The sequence below is a fragment of the Apus apus genome, chromosome 1 (assembly GCF_020740795.1).
Source record: "Apus apus isolate bApuApu2 chromosome 1, bApuApu2.pri.cur, whole genome shotgun sequence".
NCBI classification, from domain to species: Eukaryota; Metazoa; Chordata; class Aves; order Apodiformes; family Apodidae; genus Apus; species Apus apus.
In genome coordinates this window covers 108,326,017-108,340,729 of record NC_067282.1, presented here as the reverse complement: position 1 = coordinate 108,340,729, position 14,713 = coordinate 108,326,017, and the positions used below count along the sequence as shown (strand labels likewise).

At 36.6% G+C, this 14,713-nt stretch overlaps 1 protein-coding gene across 4 annotated transcripts in view; it reads left to right on the top strand.

Moving 5' to 3' along the window:
- The window catches only part of POLA1 (DNA polymerase alpha 1, catalytic subunit), a 202,625-nt gene that overhangs the window by 80,613 nt on the left and 107,299 nt on the right, over positions 1-14,713 (top strand). For all 4 annotated transcript variants that reach the window (XR_007888390.1, XM_051608243.1, XM_051608242.1 and 1 more), the window contains exons 30-34: positions 559-691; positions 2,097-2,228; positions 4,231-4,405; positions 11,560-11,741; positions 13,508-13,639. Coding sequence is in view for 3 of the 4 variants with exons in the window: in XM_051608243.1 (XP_051464203.1) it covers positions 559-691; positions 2,097-2,228; positions 4,231-4,405; positions 11,560-11,741; positions 13,508-13,639 (754 nt within the window). In the remaining variant the exon portion in view is untranslated. The remainder of the gene's footprint in view (positions 1-558; positions 692-2,096; positions 2,229-4,230; positions 4,406-11,559; positions 11,742-13,507; positions 13,640-14,713) is intronic.

Below are 14,713 nucleotides of genomic sequence, written 5' to 3'. Positions count from 1 at the left end.
GAATACTTTTTAACATCTGTAAAAATATACCACACACTTACTGTTCTTAAGACTTGCATTTTCTAAGAAAAGATGCATCATAATAGAAGCAAATTTTCCAAGTTAGGAATGTATTAGTAATTAAAGCTATACAAATGTTTGAGAGTGTTCTTTAGTGACTAACTCTTCTGCAGCTGGCAGATCATCCAACCACATTTTACAGAAATAGGCAAGACTTTTCTTATTTGATATTTTCTCTTCTCTCCCATCTTAAGATACCTGCTATGGAATAATAAATGGCAAAATGAAATTAAGAGCAGAAAATAGAAACCAGTTGCACTCAGCAGTTCCACATCACTGTTTAACATTAGAACTATTTACAGTAATTTGCTTTTAGTAAACTAAGTAAATAAATAAAACATAACATGAAATATCCTGGCAAATTCCTATAGATTTTACACAAGACTTCATCCTTAGGCTCTTTAACTTCTAGAAGTAACCCGGGGAAGAGCAGATTGTTTTTATTGTAATGTCTTTACATGTCTTAAGCTTTTCTTAATTTCCGGACTGTTTTTACAGCTATGTAATCAGTCAGATTCTTTCTGATCAGCCCCGAGATGTAATCGTGGAAAATATTCAAAGGCGGCTTATAGAAATTGGAGAAAATGTGATCAAAGGCCAGATCCCAGTAAATCAGTTTGAAATAAACAAGGTAAAGGATACCTTTTCTTTTCTGTCTCAGAGCAACTTTTCTGTTCCTGGATATATTGACTGCTATTTACATTTTTTTTAATCCTTATGATGCTGTTAAATATCAGGAGTTTTACTGGATACTGAATAGCATGGAACATACTGCCAAGATCCTACATTACAAGGAAAAAGAAGTACCTTGTGGGGCTGGAGGCCTGTCTTCATCAGAATAATGACTTTGTGTCTTGTCCCATCTTGCTGTCTTCCCCACTCATTCTGCCCTTTAAGAATGACATCATAGCGCAAACTTTCAGGAGTAGTTTTTTCTTAAATTGATATTTTATATGTCAGATTTAAAATACATAAACTAAGAATGCAGTGGAAAAGAATCAAGCATTCTGTTTCCTATAAAACTGATATAAAAACATATTATTGTTAGTTTATTTCCCTTCAGAGCTCCTTAGAAAAAAAAGCTAATAGTAATTTTGAAATCTCTTTGAAGACTTTCTTGCAGCAAGAAGTAAAATACACATTATTTACAGGAGTTTTAGCAAACAGCATTGTGGTTTTGGTTTATTGTTATGACTCCTCAACGAAACCTGTATTTTTAACTTCAAAAACCTCCCTGCTTCCCTCCCATTAGGGGTTGTTTCACTAATGAATTGGGTATTACGTGCTCCTCTCATACTTCTAATAGAAGAGATTTCCCAAATTTGCTCCATCCAAAGCCTCTTTCTTTTGCTAGCTGTCTGCTCTGTAAGACTATGTTAATCAATCAGTTAAGAAATGTGTTCAGATTGTCAGACAAGTGTTAGAGAAATCAGTGATTTTTATGGTTGACTTGAAAAAAGACTGTTCTGGTTGCAAATATTCTAAGAGCAATTAGTATCCCAGTAAAAGATACATATGGAATAATTTTCACTTTAAGTGCTGAATGTTCCTCTGTTTTACTACTTTGGAAAAAAAAAATGAAAGAATGTATTTTGCTGTTAAATCAGAGGTAGAAGTTGCTTCTAAGAATTGGGATGATGGTAAATATTTAAAACAGGAAGAACTCATTGTGGAATCAATGGCATGAGACACATGGAAATATTTAAATTTTAAGTTGTATCCTTCTGCTACAAAGCTTGTAAAATACAGTTAAAGTAAATCTGAATATAAAGTAGTTATGACCTGAAGTGGTGCAGGGGTAAGAGGATAATCCTTGGCTGTATGTTTCTATTTTGTGTAATTATAAAGGACTGGTACCTAGTTTAATATCTAGAAAATACCTTTATTACAGGTTTTTTATCTTTTTTGTGTTGCGGATGTACTTGTGAATAGTGGATGGATGAAGATAGCTACTATAGAATACTATCTTTTAAAGTTCTGAGTTGTCAATCACTGAGCTTTTCTCATAGTTTCTGTTTTCTCCTTTGATCTCTTAGGCATTGACAAAAGATCCACAAGATTATCCTGACAAAAAAAGCTTGCCACATGTGCATGTTGCCATGTGGATAAACTCTCAAGGAGGCCGAAAGGTGAAGGCAGGAGACACAGTGTCATACATCATTTGTCAGGTAAAAATGTCTTTATTTATATCTAAATACTAGATACTGTTTTGAGAGATTGCAAAGCAAACCAACTCAACTACTGGAAAAAAATGCTCTGCTGTTTCTTTGTAGTGAGATTATTATCCTGTGTTATAGGTTAAACCGGTCAGATTTCTGTACTAAATTTAGTTTTACAGAGCCAGAAAGAACCATTGTGATCAGCTAAGCTCATCTACCTGTTTCCATATAGTGGCTGATAAAATTTCTCTGAATTAATTTTTCTGGGGAACTATAACTTATTTTTAAGGAAAACATCCAGTCTTCATTTTAAGAAGAAAATTCTAGTGGTGAAGAACCTGTCATTCTTGGAAAGCAAATTGGTGGTGGTGAAGTACTATTTCCTGCCTCAATTTGTCTTTTCAATTGGACCAGGCAGTACCTGTTGGAAAGACTGGGGAATTTGAGAAACTTCCTGTTTCCAGGTGTTTGTCCTATAAATGCGTGTATAAATACATACTTCACTTTGGATTTGCTATTAAAAAAAAGTTTAGGTTGGATTAGAAGGACCATGGGATGTCTTATGCCAAACTCATGGACTGGGCAATCTGACTTCTACAGAGTACCACTGTTCCAGCTCCTTGATAGTTAGAAGCTGAAAGCTACTGTTTTTTATTTAATTGAGAGTTCTTAGCCTGATGTGACGAAGCTGCCAAGATTTGTGAGAGCTGGGCCATGGGTATGGCTGAGCAATGGCACAATGCAAGAGAAGAATGTACTTGTTGAAAGAAGGGAGCTGGAGGAATTGCATTGTAATTATTTTTGCAAAGCAGCTGGATGAGCTGAATAGTCCTAAATTAATTTTGTTCTGAATACTAAGTTGTCTGAAAGGAGTAGGAGGGGACCAGTGGCTTGCAGTCTGTCTTTATTAGTGATGGGTTTTCAGTCTGTGGTTGCTGACCCTATTGAAACCAGTAGCTTGTCTTAACTGAAAAATGAAAATGTCATATGGTAATGCATTAGTTTTATTTTGCTGTAAAAAAAGGCAAAAAAAGGAAAGCATTTAGCAAAAAAGCCATGGTACTCCTGCCTCCACCATATCGCCATTATATTACTGGATACTTGCTAAAATACTACTTTAAATTCTGCTCTAAGGTTTTTTACATACATTAAAAATAAAATTTCCTACTGTAGTTCTGGTCTCGGAATAAGGTTCTACAGACTGAGTTTTGTTTTTCAGAAAAGCAGCATCATCTTAGCCTTGATACTTAATTCAATTTGGGAAGGCAATAATTAAATTGAAAACAGTATTAAAGGAGGAATTATTTTCTCTTTATCTTCCTTTTTCAAGTGGATAAGAATGTGGTGTGTATTCTAACCTCGAAGTGGCATTTCTCTCTTGGCTTGAGTTGTCACCGTGTATTTCTTCCAGTATTTCCAAATATTTCAGAATTTGCTTTTTCAAATCTATACTATTGCCTCTGTCATTTGTTTGCAAGCCAGTGAACATGGGCTGTTCTCTGACCATTCCATCTATTTGTATCTTTATAGAATCGAAGAATATCAGCTTCCTAGCCAAACAGATACAGTTTTGATATCCAGGACTTAAAATTTGCTTGTTGTGCAAAATGATAATGCTAGTTTAGTACAAAGTGAATCCAAAATGCATGCCCTCTGCGTATTTTTAACTGGGCTGATGATTACAATGTGTTTTCATTATGCATTTCAGAATTGACAGATGGGACTGTTTACTCCGTCTACTCTTACTGATTTGCACGTGTAGGCTGCAATAATACGAGCTGGATTTACATTCTTGAACTTGCTGGTTGATGCCAGCCTCAGCAATACAATATTTTTTTTTTTGCTACTGCTGGATTTGTATTGGATGCATAACAAATCAAGCAAAAGAGAGGGACTGTGTAGCAATTTTGGGTTAAAATAATGCATAATATTTGAAGCCTAATCCTTTGTGTAGGCTCAATGTGGATTTTACTTTATTCACACTTTGTTTCCTATGTGTCTCCTGTTTTAGGATGGATCAGATCTCAGTGCCAGCCAGCGAGCTTATGCTCCAGAACAGTTACAAAAGCAAGACAATCTTACTATTGATACTCAGTACTACCTGTCACAGCAGATACATCCAGTAGTTGCTAGAATATGTGAGCCCATAGAGGGAATTGATTCTGTTCTTATTGCAACGTGGTTAGGTAAGTATTCTAAAGTCAATTTATTTAAAGAATTACAAGATATAAAGTGGAAAGTTTTAGTGAATGTTTAATAGAAATTCTTCCCAAAATCAGTCTTTTTACAACGAACAATAGCTTGTGTTACACAGAGTAAAGAAACCAGCTTGGATTGTGTGTTTCTATGACTTGGAAGAATATCAATTTTCAGAAGGTGATCATTAACATGAATTTAATCTTATAATCCTTTTTCAGAGTTGCAAAAATTTGCTGTTCACAAATGACAATACTGTTGCATGTATTTAAGATCTTTTTAAGTTACTGAAGAAATTCTGGAGCACTTATCCATAACTAGCATTTTTCCAGGGAGAAACCCCAGCATCTTGAGCATCTTCCCAGGGAGAAACCAGTCCTAGTTACAATGAAAGGATACAAATTTTTAGTAGGGTGTAAGTGAAGACTTTTGTTTGCTAGAACTGACCTAGTAGATAATAGAAACATAAAACCTTAGTAAGTCTTTGTTTCTTCGTATGTAACAGGCAAGTGGCCAAAAAAAATGTACTATAAAGATGTGACTTAACACCAGTGACCCACAGAATCACCAGTTTTTATTCAAATGATCAATAGGGAGTTGCTCTTGTTAGAGTTGTTTTTCCTCTTGAGAGGATGTGAATGGAATTAGTTTTTTTTGCCCAACAGTGATTGCTTGTGCCCTCTTACCTAGAAAGAAGTATAGGTATTGAAAAATTTTCATCAGTTCTGTCAGGTTTGCCACAAAAATACGTGTGTGATCCTTTCAGTGTTGTTTTACCCCTAAAAGTGATTCACCAGCTAACATGATAGATCTTTTTCATAAAAAGCAATTTTATGATCTGTATCCCACATCTAGTTCATTATTTTTAAAGCTGTTACTCCTGTATGCAGAAAAAGCTGTTAATTTTGCTGGCTGCTGAGTTCTTGACAAGACTGCCCTCTCCCACAAGAAGACTTTTTTTAGAGAGCTGCACTGTGTCAGTTTTATACTCTCCTGCTTGATGCTATGCTTATGCATATGGGAAGATTAGACCTGCAGAAATTGTTTTCTTGAGAATTTTGGAACACTCAGAGTTTGTCCTCAGCATTTTATGTTTACATAATGAACAAGATCCAGGATTTGGTTACTTAAAACCAACCAGCAGCACATTGCCTGTCAGGACTGTTCACCTCTGGCATGCTGCCTCTCTGTAGCTTGCTTGCTAACAGTGGGTTCTGCTCATGGTGAGCTCACGATTTGCCATTAAAATGTGTGAAATAAGTTCCTGTCTTGTTGCTTCTCAAGAAGGGTGATAGCCATGAAAGATCTTCATCTCCCAATACAGTCTGTATAATGTGCAGATTTTTCTATCTTAATTTTCAAGTTGTTTGTTTAAATAAATAAATAGATGGACAGGACAGGAGTTTTGCTGTTCCTGGGAGCATTAGCAGGGTACCCACATACCCTGTATGGCTGCAAGGTTATTTCTTGGAGGCATTTGAGGCTGCAATGTGTTCTAAACAGCTCTAGTGCTTTGAGGAGGTGTCAGTCTTCACACATGCAGGCTGACCATACAAATCATTCTCCTTGTGTGGCAGGGCCTTGGTATACAACTTTCCCTTGATATCAGAGTGGACTATGTGGTATGCCTGACTGAAAAGGTCAAGCACCCTTGGTTAGGTTGAAGCAGTTTAAAATAGGCAGTAAACTTAGTTCATTTAGATAAAAGACAGGAACGATTTCTGAAGCTAATTTATTTCATTTGACAAAGATTGTTAGTCTTGTAGAGTTAGGCTCAAATTCAGAGTTGTTCCTTGTTCACAACAGGTTGAATTTTCAGAAAATATTTGCTTCCTTCAGGCATCTCAATTAAGTGCCCGGATTTTAAGAGCTGTGTGCCACTCAATAGTATCTACTGTTTGCAAATGCTTATGCTGCTTTTTGTGCTATAGTACATTCAAGATGAAAATTTCTTTTATTGTCTGTAATAGCACTATGCAGCTGAGAGTTATATTAATAGTTCACAATTGTTAGTCTGAAAACCTGTATGTATCTTTTACAATCTTAGGTCTCAAATGTGTTTGGTTTGGACTTGCTGTGCTTTAATGATTTTCTCTCTCAAGCTTTGTTTCTATAGGAATGCTTAAATTGAGCTTGCAGGTGAAATTGGGTCTTTTTCAAAACTTCTGGTCTACTTATGTCTTTATATACAGCAGTTACAGTTGTACATAAGTTGTTGCAAGCTGAAGTTATCTCACAGCTTTTTTGTAACAGTACTGGAGGGATAGTCAAGTGGTTTTGTTTCAAAGTAATTGAAAATAGTTTAAGTGTACAAGATGCTGAGCCCAGCTTTCTAAACAAGCAAACATGAAAACTCTTTACTGTTCTCTGTTGGTAAGTTGGACTTCTTTGCTTAGTATTTTCATTGTGTTACACATCCAAATACCTATCATTTTTTCTCTCTTGTTGCAAAATAGCATATTTTTCTGTTCTGAAGAGGAAAGCTGGTGTTTTGGAGGATATCTAAGTGTCGTATCTATGCACCAAAACTTGGTTACATTCTCATTGTGTGTCATCTTCTGCCTGATCTTATTTATTGTGTTGCATAGGGTATGTCTCTATAGGGAAAGTGGTTGTATGAAAAAAAAATCTGTTTCATTTTTAGTACAATCTCTTTATAAGGTTAGTCTGAGTAAATAAAATTGAGCTCTGCTTATGCAAACTTGGCTCATATTAAAATAATGCAAAGTTATTTGTTCTGCCAGTGCTCAAAACAACTTATTTTGAGCTATTTTAGATGCTGAAGAAGAAAACCAAATAACCACACCTAAACATTGCAGAGAGCTGCTTAAATACCACGCTTACTCACTGTGGAATAAAACTTAAAATTGGCTTTTTTTTTTGGACATTGTAGGAGGTCTGTCTAGCCTTTGAGAGATGGAAATTGATTGTTCCTAAAAATTATAACCTCATGGGCATACTCCTGCATGCAGTCTTTTTTTCTTGAAGTTCTTGAGGAAAAAGCAGTGACAAGATGAGGACTGTCAGAGCTACTGAAACTAAGTGTGCAATATGACCAGTAATATCACTCAGTATATCTGATCTTAAATGCTTAGAGACCTTACTTTCATCATCCTGAAGATACCCATAGCTTTTAAATAAAAGGAACTGTATTGGAAGAACAATTATCTTACCATATATAAAAGTTTTATTGTTGATATATAAACAGAGCTCCTTGTCTCAAAGAAAATAATGACTGATTTCTGTGTTTTCAAAAGTACTAAGCATTATGGAAGCAGAGTCATTTAACTATTGAATTTTTGTAGCATAAGGTCAGTTTCTGTAGTTTATGGAAGCTGCTGACTGCTGTTCTAGACTGTGCCATGGTCTCCTGAGAGACTGCTGCTGCTGCATTACAGGTGGATGTGCATGTTGGTGCTCTGCAGATTGTTTAGCATTTGGGTATTTCTTAGGGAGGCTGTCTAATGTTAGGGAGTAATTAACAGTTCCTGATTTGTCATTTAGAGTACTTCCCACTACTGGTTCCTCCTTCCACACAGTGTCTGCATGTTTAGCTGGTCCTTGTAAGGAAACCCACCACCACCTTAAAGACATTAAGTGATTATAATTTTTTAAATTTCTTCCTAGAGAGTAATTTAGTGAATACCTTTAATACAGTGTTTTGCAGCTACCCACACTGACTCTCTTGACAGAAACCAGGTCAGTTGTGCTCTCCTTGTGGCATGCAGGAATGATACCAGGTTCTGTCTTTTTTTACTAGTTTTCTTACATTAGGCAGCCAAGTGAGAGGAGAACGATGGATATGAAGGTTCAAGTAATGGCAAAACTCCATGACAACACAGTAATAAACTCCCAAGTGTACACATCTTGCTGTTGCTGGTCTCGCGGGGTGTGTTTGAGATGCTGAGGTCAGCTGAGAGACTGAGACTTGCTGGCGTGTTGCATGTTCTGGCAGCGCCAGAAGCCGCTTTCAGAAGGCCGTGCAGGAGGCGGACTGGCCGTGTGGCGCCGGGGAGCCCCTGCGAGGGCAGCCGAGGAGCGGGGCGCTCCGGGAGGGCTGGCGCCTCGGCCGGCTTGGGTCGGGAGCGCGGCTGAAATGCGCGGGCGAGGCCTCCAGGTGGCAGCACCGGCCGCCCTTTCCGGCCTCGCAAAACCTCTCGGGCTCCGGAGGCAGCGGCGGAGAAACTTCCCCTGCTTCCCGGCGGCGTGCGGCTGAGCTGCGGAACCCCGGGAGAAGGCCCGGGTTCGGGGGCTGCGCCTGCAGGGAGAGGCGTCTGGAAACCGCCCGCAGACACGGGCTTCTAGAAACAGCCGCGATTCCCAACATTTCTGTGGCCTTTTCTCAGTTTTTTGAGTGAGCTCTTTTGCTTGCGAGTTAGTAAATGTTTTAATCGTTATATTAGGTGATCCTGGAGCGAGTTCTGGAGCTTACTTGTAATTATTTTGTCATGCTAGGTTCATCGGTGTGTTTGCGATTTTACAGTTCTTTGCCATGCCTGCCACCTTGCCGTTTTGGTGAGGTGGGAAAGGTTGCCTGGGGTGCAGGTAATTTAATGGTAGCTTTAAAGATTTTAATGTCACAGCAAGCCCAAGTCCTTTAGATTTTTCTTCATTTCGTGGAAGAAAGTTCAAAGAAGTTCACTGATGAGTCTCGTCCTATCCATTCAAAAATTACCAGAAGCGGGCTTCCTCCCACCCCTCCCCACCCATCGGGTCTTCCCTGTTTTGTTTACCAAATGGAGTAGTGTGACCAGTGTGACCTGGTCTGAGAGCATACCGGTTAGTGTGAGGAAATGGATTGACTGAACCAACTAACTATTCCTGAAAGGAGATAATAGATAAAATAGGTCCTAATTCCACAAGATGATTAAGGTAGGCATGTTCTTTAAAAGCCTGATTTTATAGTCCCTTTGATTTCACCCGAGCTGTTTGCACACTAGAAGTTAGATGTACACTTGAATCATCATATTTTTCCTGTTGTTTTCTCCAGCCAAAACAGCTAAGGAAGTTCAGAGATAGGTGTGACTTAAATCCTTCCAATGAGTAACTTTAAAAAAAAAATTTCTGTTGAACTATTACCAAATATCCAGGTGGTCATTTGCTCTGACTGGTTTTGACTGAATACTGGAAAACTGCAATTGTCTGAAGACCGAATTTATCTCCTTTTATATTTTATTTAGTGAACTGTTTTACTCTAGTTTTGCTTTTTGGGAAGGAATCAAAGTCAGACTTACAGAGGAACTTTACTGACATCTGTATCAGAGAGTTGCAATGATATTTTCAAGTTCCACTTCTGAACCCAGAGTAAACTTAAAATTTTTGTTTGTATTCACCATTACTAACTTAGATCAAACTTACTACATACTTAGTTGCAAAATCTTAATACTAAACTCAAGTCCTCTTTCTAAACCTTTTATCTACTACCTGTGTGTTGCAGAACATACCCAATGTTTTGTAAAACAGCAAATTTATTACTAACCCTTTAAAAGAAAAACAGGGAAAAAAAACCCACCACAGTTTGATGGGTTGTTTTGGGGGGGTTTTTTTGGGTTTTTTTGGGGGGGATCTACCATAAGTATTAGACTGTAAAATAAACTATTAGCAATGGTTTTTGCTTTGTTTTCTTGTTTTTAATGAATAGTAGAGAACTATACTAAAAGTTTAAGAACCTCTTGGAGGTGAATTTTTACACTTATGTGCTGACATTTGTTTCTTTTGTTAAAATTAAAATTGGGAAGATTACATTTTAGTGAAGCCCCTATTCTGTCAAGAACCAAATAAACATTTGACAATGAAATTTTTCCTTGTCCTTGAAATTGTTTTATGGTTGCAAAATAGAAACTCAGAATAGCAGTAATAGTCCCACATCTCAAATCTTTTGTGTAAAGACAGTCTGCATCTGCCTGCCTAACACAACTTTTATATGTGCAATAATATTTGTGTAGTTTAACCAAGTATTATTCCCAAACATTTTCTCTAAGTCTCCCAGTACTGTATAGTAAGGTTAAGAAGAACTATAAGGTACAGCTGTACTTTCTACTTGTAATCTTTCTTGCTCTTTCGATAGTAATTATTACATTTGTTGTTGAAATTTACACAGGATATAGGATAATGCATTGTAATCTGTTACCTGGCATAATTAGTCTTTGTTAATTTTTTTTTAAAGTGCTTTTCTTTGATCAATTATTCTTAGTAATAAAGTAAGCCATGGTTTTCTGAACTTTTTTTTACATGCTCCTTTATTTTTTTTCTAGCATGTGCTATTTGCTAGACTTTACAAAAAAAACCAACCCTGTAAATGGGATACGTGGGCTTTTAAAAGGCTGCACATGACAAAGGATGACAAAACCAGTGGATTTTTATTAAGTTTACTTTGGCAGTCTTATTCCTAGGGCAGTGAACTTCATGCTTGCTTGCTTATTTACTTATTTGTGGTTGAATCAGTATTTTTAGGATCTCTTTTGTGTATTTATTTGTTTAAAATCTGGAGTTCTGGCAATCAAAAATAAAGCATTTTGTCTCCAGTGCTGCTGTTTTAAATGCTGCTGCTGAATTTTAACCACTGCATTAGATTGAAACCTACATGCTGTTAACCACTGAGCCAAAATGAAATCGACCACTGCATTGAAATCAGAGTTGGCAGTGGTATACAGACTTGAAGGAGTTGGTAATAGCAGTGCACCCGTGTTTCTTTAATGGGGTTTTTATTTTCTGTTTTCAGTTTTAATGGTGCCATTTTGATCTAAAGACTGTTTCTTAATAGCGATGCACATTTTTATTGGAGTATTTTCAGTGCAACTGAAGAAGAATATAACAATAAAGCCATCCGTTAGGTGTGGTTTCCTCAGAAACAAGATGTTCTGTTGCATGATAGTGCAGTGTGCTTGTTTTATTTATAAAGCAAACTTGCGTAAGAAGATAAGTAAGAAGATTTCTTCATGTTTTGTGAACCTTTATTCGTGGTTCAAGATGGTAAAATGTATTTTATGTGTCATAGAGGAGGTTCTGCGAAGGAGAGGTTTTCAGCTTCTGAATTTATGTTTTGTAACTTTCTTTTGAATCTGCTTCACTATACGTATGAAAAATGAGCCTACTTGCATGGTTGACCTCTTAGTCTTTTGAAATTTCTGTTTCTTATTAATAGGACTGGATCCCTCCCAATTCAGAGTCCATCACCATTACCATAAAGATGAGGAGAATGATGCCTTGGTTGGTGGCCCAGCTCAGCTCACTGATGAGGAGAAATACAGGGATTGCGAAAGATTCAAGTTTTGCTGCCTCAAATGTGGAACAGAAAATATTTATGACAATGTCTTTGATGGTTCGGTTAGTTTTTTTTTCCTGTTTCATTTCTGTTCATCGGTGAGGGAGAAAAATACATGTAGAGAGAACAGCTTTTCCAATAGGATTCATATGAAGATACCATATTGTTTGAGTTCTGCTATTTATAGCTGTAGAGCAGAAATTTGCTGATAGGACAGTGTTGAAATATTTTCCCGTTTTTGCATTTCAGCTGTGTCGTCTAGCAGAAATGTGAGATTATCTGACTTCATTAATCTTGTTGCCCACAGTTGTGAATAATTGTTAGCATAACTTTGTAAGGAAACCTTATCTTAACACCTTAGTAACTTCCAGTTCTCCATTTAATGAAACTTTCATATTGAACTGGCAGTTTCTTATCCTAAATCGTATTAATTGGAACAAAGTGTTTTTGAAACTTGTGTTTATCTTGCTACATCCCACAGCCCTAGTTGACAGTAAGGTTTTTCTGTTTTATCTTTCTGTCTTTGTGTATTGAACATAAGAAGTCATAGGGGTACATTCTTGTTGAGAAGGTCTGCCAAAAAATGTATCTCTGACCTTGGATCACAAACTTGAAACAGAGCCAAGTATTTAACTCTACAGCGATGTTATGCATGTTTTAGTCATTGGCAAATTAGTGAGCTTCAGAGTACTGAAAACCTTGAAACAGAAAGCAAATAAATCTTTTATCTAAATTAAAAGTAATTATTTTAAGTTAATTTGGACAAACAACAGATGTTTTGTGTTTTTTTTAAATCAAAATAAAGCAGTCTTTGGAAGCAAGCAAGAGGAAAAGACACAAAAATCAAGTGATACTTTGTGAATCCTTGACTTCTGCTATAAATAAGATAGTTAATTGCATGTAGGCTTGACAAATTGCAGATGGGCTAACTGGAGAGAAGTGAATGTCAAAGTCTTTGAAAACAAAACAAAACTCCAAACATGAAACTAAAAATCCCTCCTCCCCCTCCCAAAAAAAAAGCGCCAATCCTACCAAACAACAGAAGAAAACCTTAAACCAAACACAGACCCCCCCTCTCTCTTCCACCTGGAATTAAATACTATTGTGGGTGGGGGTTTAGCCCAGTTCGTTCACAAAAGCTAAGCCCTACCTGGAAAAAAAAATTCCTGAAAGTTCTGTAAGTGTTCAACCTAGAAGGTTGTTCTTATTTTAATGAGAATTCTACCAACTGTATTTCAGCTGTTCAGGCATCACTTCCAGGTTCCGAAATGTTAATGTCGGGTGTTCAGAAGGTTTTGGAAGTATGAAACAACGAGATGGCTTAAAACTGTTAAGAGCTATTCTTTGCAGTTGGAGAAAATAAAAGATGATAATGTCATTCTTATTTAATGAGGTTTGTCTCTACAGCCTTGTTGGTAGTTTCATAATTGATTTCTACAAGGTTGGTACCAATGTTCTGATCAGTGGGCTTGTGCAGAACTTGGTGTCCCTGATAAAGCAATGAAACGGTGTTTTTTAGGGGGAGACAGGGGAGTGTGATTTGTCCATAGATGTAATTTTTTTACTCAACATCATTTTTGGAATTACTAACTTTTTAGTAGGTAAAGAAGCCTGTTCTCCAAAAGACCTTACATTAAGAGAATGGGAAAACTGTAGGTCAGAGAAGCTTTATATGGGTATGGCCAACTGTGGTGGGAAGAAGGAAGGCCTAGATATTAAAGGCTCTCTTATTTTAAAGAAGTATGTACTGTGTGGTAAGTTCTGTGATAAGTTCTGCAACCATCATCTGTTGTCATGATGCATACTAGTTTTACACTTACATTTTCAGGGGCGATTTATTGAACCCAGCTTGCAAAGGTGCAGTAAGACTGAATGTGAAGAGCCTCCTTTCAACTCTGTGGTTCAAATGAGCAATAAATTACTGCTGGATATTAGACGCTACCTCAGAAAATACTATAATGTAAGTACTCAGAAAATACTGTGCCATTTGAAGTGAGTTTTCTCCGTGGTGCTGAGATTTTAGGGACTGACATGTTGTGGGTTTTTTTTGTAGTCTGTATGTTGCATTATAGTCCAAGGTAATAGTGATGTCAAAATCCAACTTTATGAAAATGAAATATTTATTTAAAATACTAATTTAGAATGTTTGTTTTCTCAATTGAATCTCAAGTCACCATAGTCAGATGTATTTAAATTTTTGTAACTGTGTGTGTCAGCATTAGTACAGATATAGGAGCTCTGTTTTCCAGTTTTTTAGATGAAAAAGTAATGTTTATTATCGTAATGCTTTTGAGAAAATCTATGAAGCCTATAAAATATGCAGATATCAATTTCTCATGTAACTGAAACGTGGTTCTCTTTCTCCGGTCGAAATTGATGTATAGTGTTAAATTGTGAAAAGGAAAAATGAATGTATGTCTGTAAAAGTTCTTTGAAGGACAGTAAGAGTGAAAATGCAATGGATCTTGCTTCATAAAGATTGAGAGGGGAAAAAAAAGAGTAGAAAGATGGGTAGTTAATTTGACATAATTCTCTTTTGGGAGGCAATGCAAGAAAATTCAAAATGCCAGTAGTAGCTGTTGGCTTTGTATGGCATTGTTGAGGGGGGGAGAAGTGTAATACTTTAAATTCTCTTTTTTGCACTGTCCAAAGCAGTGACTGGTTAGGAAGAAACCAAGATTTTTATTTTTTTTTTTTATATTGATACATTTTTCACCTCCGATATGCTGGAAACATCACATTTTGGTCAAATTTTCATACATCTTCTCATCCTGTTGCCTGCCGGCCTTTTTTGCTTGTTCAATATTGCCTGGTTTCACAGCTTTCAGGACAGACATAAATTTTGAAGGTGCTCATAGAGTTTTGGATGCTCATAATGTTTTACGTACTCAGAAACATAAATTGTTTAAGAAAACTTTGGAAATTAATAGCTTACCTAATTTGTGATGTATCAGTACTAAACATATTACTAGCAAAAGTACTAAAATGTGTTTGCAGACAGCAGCTGCAATGCTAAAAATTATCATTGTATTTT